The sequence below is a fragment of the Schistocerca cancellata genome, chromosome 12, assembly GCF_023864275.1.
Source record: "Schistocerca cancellata isolate TAMUIC-IGC-003103 chromosome 12, iqSchCanc2.1, whole genome shotgun sequence".
Classification (NCBI taxonomy): Eukaryota; Metazoa; Arthropoda; class Insecta; order Orthoptera; family Acrididae; genus Schistocerca; species Schistocerca cancellata.
In genome coordinates, this window is record NC_064637.1 from 105,171,135 (window position 1) to 105,190,552 (window position 19,418).

The 19,418-nt window shown below is 43.5% G+C and overlaps 1 protein-coding gene across 1 annotated transcript in view; it reads left to right on the forward strand.

The window, feature by feature from the left end:
- The window catches only part of LOC126109600 (alkylglycerol monooxygenase-like), a 202,645-nt gene that overhangs the window by 141,016 nt on the left and 42,211 nt on the right, over positions 1-19,418 (forward strand). The window contains exon 3 of the mRNA XM_049914642.1: positions 13,964-14,115. Within this exon, the coding sequence (XP_049770599.1) occupies positions 13,964-14,115 (152 nt within the window). The remainder of the gene's footprint in view (positions 1-13,963; positions 14,116-19,418) is intronic.

The following is a 19,418-nucleotide window of genomic DNA, read 5'->3' on the forward strand; positions in this document are numbered from 1 at the left end:
AACAGTCCTCAGAACATCAGCACCTCTTTCATACTCGCAGAATACTCCTTTTCCACCTCGTCAAAAAGTGCTCAAACAAAAATGATGGTAGCACAGCTCAGTCAAGCAAAGGTCCCCATCAAATGGTGTATTCGTTGGCAGAGACTCGCTCTGGCTACCGTTCTTAGTAATATTCCACTACCGTCCATATAACGATCACAGTCGTTGCTCAAAGTGTGGTTCAAATGGCTCTCAGCACTATGGGACTTAACATCTGAGGTCATCAGTCCCCTATAACTTAGAACTACTTAAACCTAACTAACCTACGGACATCACACACATCTATGCCCGAGGCATGATTCGAACCTGCGGCCGTAGCGGTCGCGCGTTTTCAGACTGAAGTGGCTAGAACCGCTCGGCCACAACGGCCGGCTCGCTGAACGTGTGGACAAGGATGAAAAAATATTGATTCTGAATTTTCATTATGAGAAGCCCAGCGATTGAGATCTAGAAAACCATCGTGATGCACAGCAATTACTCTGCTAAACAGTCATTTCAACATGCAAGGTGCATCGAACAATCAATGGCAGGAGGGAACTTCTTGATGCATTACCAACTGATTACAACTTCGTTTTTAACATTACGGGCAGCCTCCCCCCCCCCCCCCCCCCCAAGTACAAGTACATAACGCGACAGAATTTGGCACGATATCGCTCAGGACGATATGCAACAACTCTATAAATTGATGACAAATCGAATAATTCCTTGTATAAGGCTCACAGGTGGACCAACACGTTATTGACTTGCTTAATTTGTGAAGCACTTTCTCTTGAAAAATCGCCCATTTTCTTTACTTAGAAAGCATGATGCAGAGGAAGAGCTGTAATGAATATACACTGCTGGACATTACAGTTGCAGCACCATGATACGAACATTAATGAAACCAACAAACTGCAGGGGCGGATTCGTGACTGGAAATGGAGGGAAAAAGACATATGAATGTGTCCGGAAATGCATCGTTGCTACGGTACAAGAACTGACGAATGGAACTTCCTCTGACCACGTGGCGTGTGTACCTCGGGTGTTACAGGCTATGTTCTTAAACAGCAGAATGGTCCGGTGTCCATGCCGAGAAAAAAAGCCGAGATGGTGTTTGTGTAGGGACAAGCAGATGGAAACGGCCGAGAATCAGCACAGCTGTATCAGAACAAATCCCCTATAGAAACCAATCACATCACGTCATATAACATTTCAAGCTCTTTATGGGCGTTTGTGTGATCATGAGTCCTTTCAGAGAGAGGGAGGTGCAGGGAGGCGGCGGACTTCGCGTACACCAGGTTTGGATGAGTTCTACCGGACACTGAGACGAACCGTAGTACAAGCTCCAGGCAAGTGACCCGCCAACATGGTGTAAACCAAAGCACGATTGTGTGTTTCCTGTACGACAACCGCTACTATCATCTGTAATGAGTGCATGGATTATCGGCAGCGGCTTTCCCTCTAAGGGAAGGATTTTATCGGTAGTTTTCGCACCAGACCATCACAATTATGCGATTTCTGTCGTCAGTTCTCTTCACCGACGAAGCAGCCTTGGCCATAACTGGCATCATCAAATCTGCATAATCGTCATCGTGGGCTACGGGCAATCTTCGGGGAATGGTTGAGGCGTCTCATCAGCATCGGTTCACTATTAATGTGCGGCCAGGAATTCTTGGCGGACATATACTTGAACCGGGTATTATTTCACAACGCCTCGATGGAGGAATGTACCTGAACTTCCGAAGAATACTCTGACTGCGCTGCTTGGCAATACGAAAGGTTATGTGGTTTCTGCATGATGGAGCACCACCCACTTCACCATTAGAGCTCGCCGACACATCGTCATCATCATCTTCCCAGGTCGTTGTATAGTACGCGGAAGCCCTATAGCATGGTGTCCTAGGTCACTGGATTTAAACCCCCTGGAGTTTTACCTCCAGGGGCATGAAAAAAAGCGTTGTGTATGCTGAACCAGTCCCTGGTGTGCAGACCCTTCAACAGCGTGTGACAATACTCGGAGAGAGGCCGGAAAGTGCGAGAATGCGGCAGTCCGTGAAGGGAAGTGTGAACGCGTATATTGCAGCCCATGAACAAGGAAAAATTAATGTGATAGAGAGAGACAGAATTCTTTAACGTCAGTTATCATCATTTAGCACTGACTATTCGTAATGTCCAAATAGACGTAATGATCCTCTATTACAATGTGATTTTTGAGCAGAGTTTGAAAAAATTACGAGGCGTGTTTTTTAAGTAAGTACCGTTTTGAAATTAAAAAAAGACGTGCTAAGGTATCTCAATAACTTTATTTTTACATGAAAGCCTGTACCTTAATCTACTTTTCCACATAATTTCCGTCAATATTGAGGCACTTGTCATAACGTTGTACCAGTTTTTCAATACCCTCCTCATAGAAGTATGCCGCCTGTCTTGTTAACCACAGCATCAGCACTGTTTTGACTTCGTCATCGTCTTGAAGACGCAGATCGCCCAGGTGTTTCTTCAAGTGCAGGAACAGATGCTAGTCACTGGGCGCGAGATCGGGGCTGCTCGGAGGATGACCTAGAATTTCCCATCGAAAAGATGTGACGAGATCTTTGGTCTGATTCGCCACATGCGGACGGGCATTGTCTTGCAGCAAAACGCCGTTGCTCAACTTCCATGGACTGCTGCTTAGATTCTGGTGTGACGTAGGCCACCCATTGAAACATGGGTGGCTTAAGAAATCATCACCGTCGTTGTGGTACCGCTCAAGGAGAGTCAATGCACTGTCTAAACGTTTGGTTTTGTGCACATCCATCAACATTTTCGGTACCCAACGTGCGCACAATTTTCTGTAATTCAAGTGCTCGGTCACAATGCCATATAAAACACTACGAGAAACATTAGGAAAGTCATCCCGCAAGGAGGAAATCGTAAAGCGTCTGTTTTCTCTCATCTTATTGTCCACTTCCTGCACCAAACTTTCATTAACGACCGAAGGACGCCCCCTCCGTTGTTCATCATGCACATTTGTGCGCCCATCTTTAAATGCTCTCACCCACTTTCTTACCATTCCGTCACTCATAATGTTTTCTCCGTAAACTGCACAGATCTCACGATGAATATCGATCGCTTTTAGGCCTTTAGCACTAAGAAATCTTAGAACAGCCCGTACTTCACAGTCGGCGGGACTCACGATTATCGGAGAGCTCTTAAACACTCAGTACACAACGTAAACAAGGAAGAAACAGACTGTAATGGCCTCAGTGCGTAGATTAAGGTACAGGCTTTCATGTAAAAATAGAATTATTGAGATATCTTAGCAGTCTTTTTATAATTTCTAAACGGTACTTAAGAAAACATGCCTCGTAGAACAGGAAAATACTGTTTTCCTTTTTGTAGTATTCAACCACTTATCACTTTCAATAAAAGCAGCAAACGATGGACAAACTAAGTTTTCTTTTATTTGCCTATTTAATATTTTGGTAGTCGAATTAAGTCGGGTGATGCTGAGGGAATTAGATTAGGAAATGAGACACTTAAAGTAGTAAAGGAGTTTCGCTATTTGGGGAGCAAAATAACTGATGATGGTCGAAGTAGAGAGGATATAAAATGTAGACTGGTAATGGCAAGGAAAGCGTTTATCAAGAAGAGAAATTTGTTAACATCGAGTATGGATTTAAGTGTCAGGAAGTCGTTTCTGAAAGTATTTGTATGGAGTGTAGCCATGTATGGAAGTGAAACGTGGACGATAAATAGTTTGGACAAGAAGAGAATAGAAGCTTTCGAAATGTGGTGCTACAGAAGAATGCTGAAGATTAGATGGGTAGATCATATAACTAATGAGGAGGTATTGAATAGTATTGGGGAGAAGAGAAGTTTGTGGCACAACTTGACTAGAAGAACGGATCGGTTGGTAGGACATGTTCTGAGGCATCAAGGGATCACCAATTTAGTATTGGAGGGCAGCGTGGAGGGTAAAAATCATAGAGGGAGACCAAGAGATGAATACACTAAGCAGATTCAGAAGGATGTAGGTTGCAGTAGGTACTGTGAGATGAAGAAGCTCGCTCAGGATAGATTAGCATGGAGAGCTGCATCAAACCAGTCTCTGGACTGAAGACCACAACATAATATTTTGGTTCTATGTATCTCGAAATTGAGTCAAAATTTTACAGTCTTTGTCAGCTTTCTGCATTTATTCTAGGAAACAATAGAAATAAAACGAAAATCGGTTATTTTAACAGTCAGGCTATACTGGTGTGGAGAAAACACTGTAACCGAAAATCGGTTATTTCAGCAATAACCGCCAACCATAGGGCGACCTAGCCGGAGTATGGATTTTGGTCGCCATATGCGTGGCAGCGAGAATATCGCGAAACTAGTTGAGCTGAGCGGATAGCGAGAGACTGGTGGAGGTGTGCCTTTACATAAGGTGAGCCTGCCGGCCTTCGAAAAGTCGGCTAGTGGCGGGTCGCCTAGCAACAGCCTAATGCCTAATCCAGCGCCGGCTAACCGGTCCCGCGCCCATCCGTCGTCCGTCGCCCCGGAGGAGCCAGCGGGACTCGCCGCACGCTGGCGAGCCTCCAGGCTCCAGGTCGTTCCAGCTCCAGGTGAACACCTTACGTAAAGCAGCGCCCCTGGCGGCCTTCGTCGTCGTCCCGGGTCACGGGACGCGCACACGCGAAGTGTCCGGTTACGTAACGGGCGCACACAGCGGCGGAGATCTCCACTACCATCTCCCCCACCCCACTCCACCTGCTGTTTACGGCCGACACTCCGCACTGTCAATTACCAACAAAATAAGAGATTACCGAGTTTCGGATCACGTTTTTGACTTGCTTCCACAGCTTCCTAGCATATACGACGGGCGTTCAATAAGAAATGGAACACATTTTTTTCTGACGGCAGGTTGCTTTTATTCCGGATTCCAACACATCATATTATTCCCCACACTTCTGGCTACAAAACTCCATTTTTTTCAACATAATCCGCGTTCAGTGCGACGGCCTTACGCTACCTTACTGGCCTGTATGCCCGCATGGTACCGCTCTACTAATCTACCGGGTGATCAAAAAGTCAGTATAAATTTAAAAACGTAATAAACCACGGAATAATGTAGATAGAGAGGTAAAAATTGACACACATGCTTGGAATGACATGGGGTTTTATTAGAACCAAAAAAAGAAACACCACATATTGCTAGACGCCTGAAAGATCTCTTGCGCGCGTCGTTTGGTGGTGATCGTGTGCTCAACCACCACTTTCGTCATGCTTGGCCTCCCAGTTCCCCAGACCTCAGTCCTTGCGATTATTGGCTTTGGGGTTACCTGAAGTCGCAAGTGTATGGTAATCTCTAGGGATGCCGAAAGACAACATCCGACGCCAATGCCTCACCATAACTCCGGACATGCTTTACAGTGCTGTTCGTGGCCGAGCGGTTAAAGGCGCTACAGTCTGGAACCGCACGACCGCTACGGTCGCAGGTTCGAATCCTGCCTTGGGCATGGATGTGGGTGATGGCCTTAGGTTAGTTAGGTTTAAGTAGTTCTAAGTTCTAGGGGACTTATGACCACAGCAGTTGAGTCCCATAGTGCTCAGAGCCATACAGTGCTGTTCACAACACTGCTACAGCTATTGTTGAGGAATGATGGTGGACATATTTAGCATTTCCTGTAAATAACATCATCTTTGCTTTGTCTTACTTTGTTATACTAATTATTGCTATTCTGATCAGATGAAGCGCCATCTGTCGGACATTTTTGAACTTTTGTCTTTTTTCGGTTCTAATAAAACCCCATGTCATTCCAAGCATGTGTATGAATTTGTACCTCTCTATCTACATTATTCCGTGATTTATTCAGTTTTCAAATTTATACTGACTTTCTGATCACCCAGTATATCGGAGTAAACGTCTTGCTCCATCAATAACCTCTCCATCATCCACTTACTTCTTCCCGCCAAGTGCATCCTTCATTGGGCCAATACCTCGAAAGAGTGTGTCCGCACGTTCCAACACTGCAGGCTGTAATGTTATGTGAGCCTCACTGCCCCCCCCCCCCCACCTTTTTTCTTTAACCAATTTGTGTGTGATTTTATTCTGAGAAGATCAGTAATGTATGTAAATACCGTAAATGTAAATTTGATTGCCGACCGGAGTGACCGAGCGGTTCTAGGCCCTACAGTCTGGAACCGCGCGACCGCTAAGTTCGTTAGGTTCAAGTAGTTCTGAGTTCGAGGGGACTGATGACCTCAGATGTCAAGTCCCATAGTCCTCAGAGCTTTTTTTTTTTTTTTAATTTGATTCAAAAAGTACTTGAAGTGAAGCGCAGCTGGACAGCAACAAACTCTTCAGCGCGCAATCCGCGCACCGATAGTAGTTGCGAATCTTTGAGTATGTACTCTAAAAAAAGACATTTGATTTATTAAAAAAAAAGAAAACTGTTAATCTGCATCTTGTCTAAGAGGACGTGTTGCTAGGCCGTCGCTCAGAACATATTTTTACATTTAATGAAAATTGATATTTTAGTGATAAAACCGAGTAAAGTATGCGTAAGAGTTTCCAAACATTCATGTATACGAACTTTATGGAAGTGAAGAATAGAAATATCTTGTTTTTGGATAAGGAGGTGAACTTCATTGTCGTCGCCGTCTATCAGTCGACAGAATTGTAAGTTTACAAAGTTCACTAAAATACAGGAAAAGAAATGCATTCTCTATAGTTTTCATTCAATAAGTAACAACCTATCATAATTTATTAATTACAGTAATTGGATTATGTTCTTGTACAATAGTATGGTGGTGAACTCCACTGACCAATTTTGATGTAGCAGGACGTGTAGTTTGAAGGAAGTTTGCGTGCCAAGCAATCTCCTTTTCTCACGAAAAGCAGATTGCTGTTTGATCTTATTTACTTACAACAGTGGTCCCTTAGGTATGGCTCAAATGGCTCTGAGCACTATGGGACTTAACATCTGAGGTCACCAGTCCCCCAGGACCTAGAACTACCTAAACCTAACTAACCTAAGGACATCACACACATCCATGCCCGAGGCAGGATTCGAACCGCGACCGTAGCGGTCGCGCGGTTCTAGACTGAAGCGCCTAGAACCGCTCGGTCACAACGGCCGGCCCTTAGGTATGAAAAACTACGAAAACTTGGGCTCAAAGCTATCCGCAATATGGCCTAGTAACTAACAGAGTCGTATTTTAAAACTTAAATAACAATAACTTCCTCCAAATTGTAATACGTCACTAACTGGTGCAGAAGCTGATCATTCAAGGAGGCAGCAACCAGAATTCAGGTACCAGTTACGACTTAAAAGTAAAAATCTCAATCAAAAATCAATCTCTCTCTCTCTCTCTCTCTCTCTCTCTCTCTCTCTCTCTCTCTCTCTCTCCATCCCTCCAAACACATATATAAGTATTCATATTATAAAAAAAAGTCATTTTATAAGGGGGCAGTCGGCACGCGCGTGACGTTGTTAAGATCATGACATGTGCCTCGCCCAATAACTCGCCGTGCTTTTTTTACTGCCACGTCTCCGTAGACATTCTGTAAGTGCCTATGAATATCTGCCATGCTCTGGTTTTCCGCCAAAAGTAAGTCTATTATAGCTATCTGCTTGGAACGCACCTCAGATGCCGTTTTGAAGGCCACGTACAGCCTGGGACTGAAACGGGAATATTCCACGATGACGCACAACAAATTTCAGATTTTTTTTTTTCAACCGAAACTGGCCTAGAACAAAGTGTTACATTACTTACTGAACGCCCCTCTTAGAACTCAGTACGTTATTCTTAACGGGTCTCGCGTCCTTCGGCCGTCGTAATTTAATTTATTATTTACTACAGAAATTGATTGGCAATGGTGATTGTTGCCGACTTACGTGGTGGGCCTTAATCGGAATATTTCATCCAATTATGATTTACAATTAAATGCTTTTGTGGAGTTCTCTTTTTTAACAATATTAATCTTCAGTGGAAATTATTTGTTACGTTAATGAACGTTAGACTCGCTGAATCTTAAAACATGAGCATGTAAGTTGAACAATGGAATAAACTTTTCATATTGATTTCCATGTGAGTATCCGTGGTCTAGGGGTACCGACTTTGATTCATAATCAATACTTCTTCGGTCCCGGGTTCGATCCTCGCCACTGCCTAAATTTTGATAAATAATCAGCATTGGCGGCCGAAGACTTCCGGCATAAGAAGTCAGCCTCATTCTGCCAACGACCTTGTCAAAGAGGGCGGAGGAGCGGATAGAGGTTCAGGGCACTCTCTTGTCCTAGTGGTGGGAAATTGCCCCTAAAGGCGGAAGAATCAGCAATGATCAACGACATGAGGATGCAGAAGGCAATGGAAACCACTGCATTAAAGACACGTAACGTGTATCCACAATACATGTGGCCTGTAATTGAAGAAGTGTCATGATGATCTCTCCATTGGCAAAAGATTCCGGAATAGTCCCCCCTTCGGATCTCTGGGGGGAGGTTACCATGAGAAAAAGATTGAATAATCTACGAAAGGATAACGTTCTACGAGTCGGGGCGTGGAATGTCAGAAGCTTGAACGTGGTAGGGAAACTAGAAAATCTGAAAAGGGAAATGCAAAGGCTCAATCTAGATATAGTAGGGGTCAGTGAAGTCAAGTGGAAGGAAGACAAGGATTTCTGGTCAGATGAGTATCGGGTAATATCAACAGCAGAGCAGCAGAAAATGGTATAACAGGTGTAGGATTCGTTATGAATAGGAAGGTAGCGCAGAGGGTGTGTTACTGTGAACAGTTCAGTGACCGGGTTGTTCTAATCAGAATCGACAGCAGACCAACACCGACAACGATAGTTCAGGTATACATGCCGACGTCGTAAGCTGAAGATGAACAGCTAGAGAAAGTGTACGAGGATATTGAAAGGGTAATGCAGTATGTAAAGGGGGACGAAAATCTAATAGTCATGGGCGACTGGAATGCAGTTGTAGGGGAAGGAGTAGAAGAAAAGGTTACAGGAGAATATGGGCTTGGGAAAGGAATGAAAGAGGAGACAGACTAATTGAGTTCTGTAACAAGTTTCAGCTAGTAATAGCGAATACCCTGTTCAAGAATCACAAGAGGAGGAGGTATACTTGGAAAAGGCCGGGAGATACGGGAAGATTTCAATTAGATTACATCATGGTCAGACAGATTCCGAAATCAGATACTGGATTGTAAGGCGTACCCAGGAGCAGATATAGACTCAGATCACAATATAGTAGTGATGAAGAGTAGGCGTCAGGAAGAATCAATACGCAAAGAAGTGGAAGTACTAAGGAATGACGAGATACGTTTGAAGTTCTCTAACGCTATAGATACAGCAATAAGGAATAGCGCAGTAGGCAGTACAGTTGAAGAGGAATGGACATCTCTAAAAAGGGCCATCACAGAAGTTGGGAAGGAAAACATAGGTACAAAGAAGGTAGCTGCGAAGAAACCATGGGTAACAGAAGAAATACTTCAGTTTATTGATGAAAGGAGGAAGTACAAACATGTTCCGGGAAAATCAGGACTACAGAAATACAAGTCGCTGAGGAAAATATATGATTGATTGTCGGAAGGACAGACTCAGCATACAGGAAAGTCAAAACAACCTTTGGTGACATTAAAAGCAACGGTGGTAACATTAAGAGCACAACGGGAATTCCACTGTTAAATGCAGAGGAGAGAGCAGATAGGTGGAAAGAATACATTGAAAGCCTCTATGAGGGTGAAGATTTGTGTGATGTGATAGAAGAAGAAACAGGAGTCGATTTAGAAGAGATAGGGGATCCAGTATTAGAATCGGAATTTAAAAGAGCTTTGGAGGACTTACGGTCGAATAAGGCAGAAGGGATAAATAACATTCCATCAGAACTTCTAAAATCATTGGGGGAAGTGGCAACAAAACGACTATTCACGTTGGTGTGTAGAATATATGAGTCTGGCGATGTACCATCTGACTTTCGGAAAAGCATCATCCACACAGTTCCGAAGACGGCAAGAGCTGACAAGTGCGAGAATTATCGCACAATCAGCTTAACAGCTCATGCATCGAAGCTGCTTACAAGAATAATATACAGAAGAATGGAAAAGAAAATTGAGAATGCGCTAGGTGACGATCAGTTTGGCTTTAGGAAAAGTAAAGGGACGAGAGAGGAAATTCTGACGTTACGGCTAATAATGGAAGCAAGGCTAAAGAAAAATCAAGACACTTTCATAGGATTTGTCAACCTGGAAAAAGCGTTCGACAATATAAAATGGTGCAAGCTGTTCGAGATTCTGAAAAAAGTAGGGGTAAGCTATAGGGAGAGACGGGTCATATACAATATGTACAACAACCAAGAGGGAATAAGAAGAGTGGACGATCAAGAACGAAGTGCTCGTATTAAGAAGGGTGTAAGACAAGGCTGCAGCCTTTCGCCCCTACTCTTCAATCTGTACATCGAGGAAGCAATGATGGAAATAAAAGAAAGGTTCAGGAGTGGAATTAAAATACAAGGTGAAAGGATATCAATGATACGATTCGCTGATGACATTGCTATCCTGAGTGAAAGTGAAGAAGAATTAAATGATCTGCTGAACGGAATGAACAGTCTAATGAGTACACAGTATGGTTTGAGAGTAAATCGGAGAAAGACGAAGGTAATGAGAAGTAGTAGAAATGAGAACAGTGAGAAACTTAACATCAGGATTGATGGTCACGAAGTCAATGAAGTTAAGGAATTCTGCTACCTAGGCAGTAAAATAACCAATGACGGACGGAGCAAGGAGGACATCAAAAGCAGACTCGCTATGGCAAAAAAGGCATTTCTGGCCAAGAGAAGTCTACTAATATCAAATACCGGCCTCAATTTGAGGAAGAAATTTCTGAGGATATACGTGTGGAGTACAGCATTGTATGGTAGTGAAACATGGACTGTGGGAAAACCGGAACAGAAGAGAATCGAAGCATTTGAGATGTGGTGCTATAGACGAATGTTGAAAATTAGGTGGACTGATAAGGTAAGGAATGAGGAGGTTCTACGCAGAATCGGAGAGGAAAGGAATATGTGGAAAACACTGATAAGAAGAAGGGACAGGATGACAGGACATCTGCTAAGACATGAGGGAATGACTTCCATGGTACTAGAGGGAGCTGTAGAGGGCAAAAACTGTAGAGGAAGACAGAGATTGGAATACGTCAAGCAAATAATTGAGGACGTAGGTTGCAACTGCTACTCTGAGATGAAGAGGTTAGCACAGGAAAGGAATTCGTGGCGGGCCGCATCAAACCAGTCAGTAGACTGATGACCAGAAAAAAAAAGTTGTTTAATTTAGCCCGACGTGTATAAGCACTCAGTAACTAGCTCAGTTCTCAGGGTAGTTACATAATCGTCGAGAGTTAATTGTCACCGAGCGAGGTGGCGCAGTGGTTAGCACACTGGACTCGCATTCGGGAGGACGACGGTTCAACCCCGCGTCCGGCCATCCTGATTTAGGTTTTCCGTGATTTCCCTAAATCGCTACAGGCGAATGCTGGGATGGTTCCTTTGAAAGGGCACGGCCGACTTCCTTCCCCATCCTTCCCTAATCCGATGAGACCGATGACCTCGCTGTCTGGTCTCCTTCCCCAAAACAACCCAACCCAGTTAATTATCCTTTTCTTATTTCCCAACACAATGGATATTATTCCAGGTTCGTAGAAGTCGTGTGCTTATTGCACCAGAGAATATTTGCCAAGTCTGTTCGATGAACACTACTGTAATACGTAACTTATCGTGGTTTCGTCTCGATTCCCCAATATAAGATAACAAGAGTAGCGTCTATAAATGAAATCCTATAATGGAACTGGAATCATGTGACCAGACCTTTTCTGCCTGGGATGTTATCTCGTTATATAAAGAAAATGTGTAAATAAAATTGTTAAATTATTAGTAGCTGCCTCCGGTCTCGTGGGATCTGAAAAAAAAGTTAATTGTCATAACCGACGGCACGTCTCGTAGATGAGCTAAAAGAAAAATGTTAAAGATTTTTCTAAGATGGCGCCGAACAATGAAAATTTTTTTTAAGGCTCATATCTACTTAAGACAATAAAGGTATTAGATTTACAATAGACTGACCACATACACAAATTCTTTTGACAAAATAACTATTATATTTTCGGGTTTTAAGTACAATTTACATTATCAGCTGATACAGCAAGATGAATTTTACACAAGAACGTCCTCTTAGGTCCGAATCCAAGCAGATAAGATAAGCGAATGACAAAGGAAATATAGTTCATGCATAGAAGAGTCCATGGAATAACATGTCCATTGTAGTTCTCTCTCTTCTTCTTTGGCGTACTTGTCAATTAACTATAAAATTTATCGTATTGTTTAGTTTACATTTTAAACCCAGGTCCAGACAGGAGAAACAGTACAGCACTATAACACCTGGACGACCAAAATGATCATATTAGACACTGTTTCTGGCGTCAATCATCGACAAACTTCATCTCTTTCGTGGTTCACGTGCTGTGGTCTGGGCAACCGCAGCGTTCTGCGTGCATACTCAACTCGAAATCTTTGAACGCAGTACACCCATTGTTCAGTGTCACCGTGACACTGTACTCCTTCCTCATCTGCGTCTTTTCAGGGATGAATTCGGCCCAAACTTCCTTTTTTAGGTTCCATATCTCAATTGGAATCCTTACAGAATCTCTCTTTCTGTCTATATGTATGCATGTCTGTATGGCTGTATGTCTGTCTGTAAGTCGTATGTATGTATGTATGTATGTATGTATGTATGTCATAGGTCTGTATGTCTGTCTGTAAGTCGTATGTATGTATGTATGTATGTCATAGGTGTGTATGTATGTCTGTCTGTCTGTCTGTCGGTCTGACTGGATGGACCACCTGCATACGTAATTAAGTTTGTGCTGAACCGTTGGTGCGTGAGTTCTGCTCGCACTTGCCCAAATTTTTAAAGCTGGCAGCACTACCGAGTCGAACGGTGCAGCTCGGAGACTGTGGCTGCGATTACCTTTGACGCTGCATCACAGACAGGAGTGCCTGAGATGGTGTACTCGACGACGAACCTGGGTGCACGAATGGGAAAACGTCATTTTCTCGGATGAATCCAGGTTCTGTGCACAGCATCAAGATGGTCGCATCCGTGTTTGGCAACATCGCGCATCCGCGTTTGGCGACATCGCGGTGAACGCACACTGGAAGCGTGTATTCGACATCGCCATATTGGCGTATCACCCGGCGTGATGGTATGGGGTGCCATCGGTTACACGTCTCGGTCACCTCTTGTTCGCAGTGACAGCACTTTGACCAGTGGACGTTACATTTCAGATGTGTTACGACCAGTGGCTCTACCCTTCATTCGATCCCTGCGAAACCCTACATGTCAGCAGGATAATGCACGACCGCATGTTGCAGGTCCTGTACGGGCCTTTCTGGATACAGAAAATGTTCGACTGCTGCTCTGGCCAGCACATTCTCTAGATCTTTCACCAATTGGTCAATGGTGGCCGAGCAACTGGCTCGCCACAATAAGCCGCTCACTGCTCTTGGTGAACTGTGGTATCGTGTTGAAGCTGCATGGGCAGCTGTACCTGTAAACGCCATCCAAGCTGTGTTTGACTCAATGCCCAGGCGTATCAAGGCCGTTATTACGGCCAGAGGTGTTTGTTCTGGGTACTGATTTCTCAGGATCTATCCACCGAAATTCTGTGAAAATGTAACCACATGTCAGTTCTAGTATAGTATATTTGTCCAATGAATACCCGTTTATCATCTGCATTTCTTCTTGTTGTAGCAATTTTAATGGCCAGTAGTGTATAACACGTCCCGAGAAAAAAATTCTCGAGAAGCATGCTTTTTTCGGACGAAGGATGATGAACCGCCCATGCCTTCTGAGTGCGTCAGTCTATTTGTCAAGCTACGGGTAGGTGCGAGGCAGTGACGCGCCGGTCTGCCCACAGGCTGGTGTTCCGCGGTGCCGAGCACTGGGCCTACGTGAGCATCTACGAGCGCTGGCGCCTGCTGGACCTGCCGTGGGACTCCCCGGCCACGTGGTACCTGGCGCTCGTCGGCGTCGACTTCTGCTACTACTGGGTGCACCGCGCCTGCCACGGTGAGCCACCGCTGCGCCTCTGTTCCCTGTTCGATGCACGTTACATTTCTAGCAAAGAAATGTGTTTTCCCAGGCATGTGGTACCAACACCGACTCAAAGGAAGGCCTCGGCCCTTGTTGGTGACGTCACGTCAGCTAGGCACGGCGAACGCCAGGTCTGTTGCAGGCAGAAACGCCTGGGCGTGCTTATCACTATAAATCTCTTATTTTTGGACAAAATGTTTGGTATTGTTTTGGATTCTGCAGTTTTTTTAGATGAAAGATTTTCTTACTATCGTAAAGCTACAAATGAAAATCATAGTTCTGTATTACTGAATCCTGTCGAAACAAACGTAGATCAATATGAGAAGATGCTTTGCCCCATTCCAAGCTTCGGAAATTTTACATTCAAGTAACTATATTTACTTGATCCATTTTGTTATCGAAACTTACCCCAACCCCCTTACAATTAACTCGTTTCTTTTATTTATTTATTTATTTATTTATTTGTTTATTTATTTATTTATTTATTTATTTTCGTTTGACATCGTCACTGGAAATGTGAACTAATTTACATGTGTTGCCAGTCATTAGATTACAGTCGTTTTCAATTAAAGGAATTCTAAACAGGAAACAAAATAGCTTCATACATCGAAAATACTGCTCAGCCTAAACTTTTTTAAACATGCACATTAGAAAAGATAAATATTCCCCTCTTGCAACTGAAAGGACAAACTTTATAAGATAAAAAAATTTTATTTGATAAAACAAGTATCTCTCTTTTGCCTCTTCCTCTGTCCCCCACACCCTCCCCCAACGTGTACAATCGCAAGATATTTCATTAACATTCAGTGCTCCTCACTCCATAGTCAACCAAGATACCTACAGAAGAGCACCAATATGTTCACAGTTTCTTGTAAAAGCAACCCAGTACAAACGTAACTTCCTCAGATTTACAAATAAGGTAAAGAAGCACGAATTCTGTTGCTGCTGGACCATGAAGTTGTTTTTGTATGTCAGTCCTTAAAACAGGTGGAAATTTAAGTTCAGGAGTACACTATTTGTTAAGAAGTGTAATGAATTGCACTATTAATTGATTGCAGAAATCTCCCAGAACAATGTGTGTTGGTCAACTACGGCCAATAGTTTCACATTTTCCTGTGTCAGAGAAGGAAACATCACCATTATGAGTATGCCTACAACAGACCTGGCGTTCGCCGTGCCTAGCTGACGTGACGTCACGAATAAGCGCCGAGGCCTTCCTTTGAGTCGGTGTTGGTGGTACGCAGTTAAGCTCACCAAACGAAATACAGTGCCAGAAAAAAAGTAAACAGAAAATAAAAACTAAACAGAATGCAGTTCGTACATAAATCAAATCTCATTCTGGAAACATCCCCTAGGCATGTGGCTAAGCCATCTCCGCAATATCCTTTCTTTCAGGAGTGCTAGTTCTGCAAGGTTCGCAGGAGAGCTTCTGTAAAGTTTGGAAGGTAGAAGACAAGGTACTGGCAGAAGTAAAGCTGTGAGGACGGGGCGTGAGTCGTGCTTGGGTAGCTCAGTTGGTAGAGCACTTGCCCGCGAAAGGCAAAGGTCCCGAGGTCGAGTCTCCGTCCGGCACACAGTTTTAATCTGCCAGGAAGTTTCATAAATCAAAAAGTTTGCGTTTTAATCATAAATTACAAACTGGAACTCGTATTTCCAGGTCAAAGTGTCTCATAAGTTATCGACGTATTTGTATCGATGTTTTAATTGTTGTTGTTGTTGCTGTTGTTGTGGTCTTCAGTCCTGAGACTGGTTTGATGCAGCTGTCCATGCTACTCTATCCTGTGTAACCTTCTTCATCTCCCAGTACCTACTGCAATCTACATCCTTCTGAATCTGTTCAGTGTATTCATCTCTTTGTCTCCCTCTATGATTTTTACCCTTCACGCTGCCCTTCAATACTACATTGGTGATCCATTGATGATGCCTCAGAACATGTCCTACCAACCAATCCCTTCTTCTAGTCACGTTGTGACACAAATTTCTCTTCTCCCCAATTCTAGTCAATACCTCCTCATTAGTTATGTGATCCACCCATCGAATCTTCAGCATTCTTCTGTAGCACCACATTTCGAAAGCTTCTATTCTCATCTTATCTATACTACTTATCGTCCATGTTTCAGTTCCATACATGGCTATACTCAATACAAATACTTTCAGAAACTACTTCCTGACACTTAAATATATACTCGATGTTAACGAATTCCTCTTCTTCAGGAACGCTTTCCTTGCCATAGCCAGTCTACATTTTATATCCTCTCTACTTCGACCATCATCAGTTACTTTGCTCCCCAGATAGCAAAACTCCTTTACTACTTTAAGTGTCTCATTTTCTAATCTAATTCCCTCAGCATCGCCCGACTTAATTCGACTGCATTCCATTGCCCTCGTTTTGCTTTTGTTGATGTTCATCTTATACCCTCTTTTCAAGACACTGTCCATTCTGTTGAACTGCTCTTCCAGGTCCTTTGCTGTCTTTGACAGAATTATGTCACCGGCGAACGTCAAAGTTATTATTTCTTCTACATGAATTTTAATTCCTACTCCGAATTTTTGTTTTGTTTCCTTTACTCCTTGCTCAATATACAGATTGACTAACATCGGGGAGAGGCTACAACCCTGTCTCACTCCCTTCCTAACCACTGCTTCCCTTTCATGACCCTCTTATAACTGCCATCTGATTTCTGTAACAATTGCTAATAGCCTTTCGCTCCCTGTATTTTACCCCCGCCACCTTCAGAATTTGAAAGAGAGTATTCCAGTCAACATTGTCAAAAGCTTTCTCTAAGTCTACAAATGCTAGAAACGTAGGTTTGCCTTTCCTTAATCTGTCTTCTAAGATAAGTCGTAGAGTCAGTATTGCCTCACGTGTTCAAACATTTCTGCGGAATCTAAACTGATCTTCGCCGAGGTCGGCTTCTACCAGTTTTTTTCATTCGCCTGTAAAGAATTCGCGTTAGTATTTTGCAGCTGTGACTTATTAAACTGACTGTTGAGTAATTTTCACATCTGTCAACACCTGCTTTCTTTGGGATTGGAATTATTATATTCTTCTTGAAGTCTGAGGGTATTTCGCCTGTCTCATACATCTTGCTCACCAGATGGTAGGGTTTTGTCAGGACTGGCTCTCCCAAGGTTGTCAGTAGTTCTAATGGAATGTTGTCTACTCCTGGGGTCTTGTTTCGGCTTAGGTCTTTCAGTGCTTTGTCAAACTCTTCACTTAGTATCATATTTTAATTAATAAATATCATTTTGACTATTTTCTGACCGTGACTGTCTGAAGAAATATGTAAAGGTTTTTTTTAATTACTGCTACCAGTCACAAACTTTGTCAACTATTGTATTACTTATTTATTTAGCGACATGTTTCGAGGGAATCCCTCATCTTCAGGCTAAATGGCATTACAAAAACAGCTTTACAGTGTCATACCGATGTTACATAGTCCTCTCGTAAATGCTGTGTTCATCCCGTGGAAGAAGAGAAAACTTAGTAAGAGGCGATGTCACCTTGGAAGCTGGACTGATGTTTGCACGAAAGTGTTTTGTAACAGTTACTTCCGTTTTCAGAATTACACATACTAGGTGACTGTTTTGTATCCACGAGATCTCTAAGTGGAGCTCGAACTTCAGAGTTAAACACTATCTCACTATTTGCGCAGGCACTTACCTGATCTGATACTTATATGGATATGGTGTCTGTTCTGGCACCACCGACCATGACCTCCTCCTTCTATGCGGATGCACTCATATTTTCCGAACTCTTACGGGACTTTGTAAGATTGTCTTCCACGAGTAATGAGTGTGTTGAGGTGGGAGACTACGAATGTAGTGAGTGGACGTACAAGGTGAGAATGTGGATCTCGGGGGAGGCGTGCGCGAGATAGTCCCTGCAGTCGCGCTATACTCCGTGCCCTCGGTGGCTCACATGGATAGAGCGTCTGCCATCTAAGCAGGAGATCGTGGGTTCTAGTCCCGGTGAGGGCACACATTTTCACCTGTCCCCGCTCATATGTGTGTGAGATGGTTCCCTCTGCCATGGTGATTCCGTCGGTTGTAGTGGAAGTCGACACTGAAGACTGCCCTGGAGTACTCGAAGATGCCGTGGAGAAATCGCATGATGTAACTGTAACTGCTGTCGGTTACCGCGTGTTCCAACCGTCTCCGATACCGCTGTCCGTTAAACGCGCTAACCGCTACTGTTCCCTGCACTCAACCTATTTAGACTCTGATCCCCCACGCTAATTGCCTTTAACGTGATAGATTAGGACCTCTATCGATATCATGTGTTAGTTGTGAAAATTACTGCGTAATTTCACTATTTCCAGACACCTGTTTGCGGAAAAAATCGATCTCACACGGTGTTTTGTGATATATTCACTCTACAGAAATCTCTACTGGTTTTGCAAAGATTTTTACACTTCGCACAGTACGCTGAATAACAGAGAGCAAAGGAATTACCACTTTGCAGGACACACATCCCGGGCGCGAAACCTCCAATTGCGGGCTTTCAAAATAAGAAGTAAGCGACTGTTACAAAACATTTTCGTGCAAACATCAGTCCAGCTTCCGAAGTGACATCACCTCTTACTAAGTTTTCTCTTCTTTCACAGGATGACGACAACATTTACGAAAAGACTATGTAACATCAGTATGACCTTATTGTAAAGCTGTTTTTGCAATGGCATTTAGCTTGAAGATTAGGTATTCCGCCGGCCGGTGTGGCCGAGCGGTTCTAGGCGCTTCAGTCTGGAACTCCGCGACCGCTGCAGTCGCAGGTTCGAATCCTGCCTTGGGCATGGATGTGTGGGATGTGGGTTAGTTAGGTTTAAGTAGTTCTATGTTGCGGGGGACTGGTGACCTCAGATGTTAAAGGCACATGGTGCTCAGAGCCATTTGAACCTTTTTTTTTTTAAGTAAAAAAAAAAGAGCTGACATAGTCCTGCACGGGAAGCTGGAGGTCGCGTCGAGTGATATCGAAGTGACTATAACGCCAAATGGCGCTGGGCCCACGACACGAGGCAGTTGGAGTAATGGGAACAGACTGCAGTGTCTTCTACCACAAGGAAGCAAGAAAAGGATGTTGTTATGGGTGGCTGCTATCCTCTTTCTAAAACACAAATGCATTCGTGGATTAATACACTTCTTTATTGACACGAATGGTTACTTAACTGGAATAGAGTCCATGTGCTGTGATACAAGCTCATTTGTAATAGTCCTCTTAGACACAATATCGGTAATCTTGTTATTACATACTTAAGTCTTACTGCTAGTTCCACTATAGG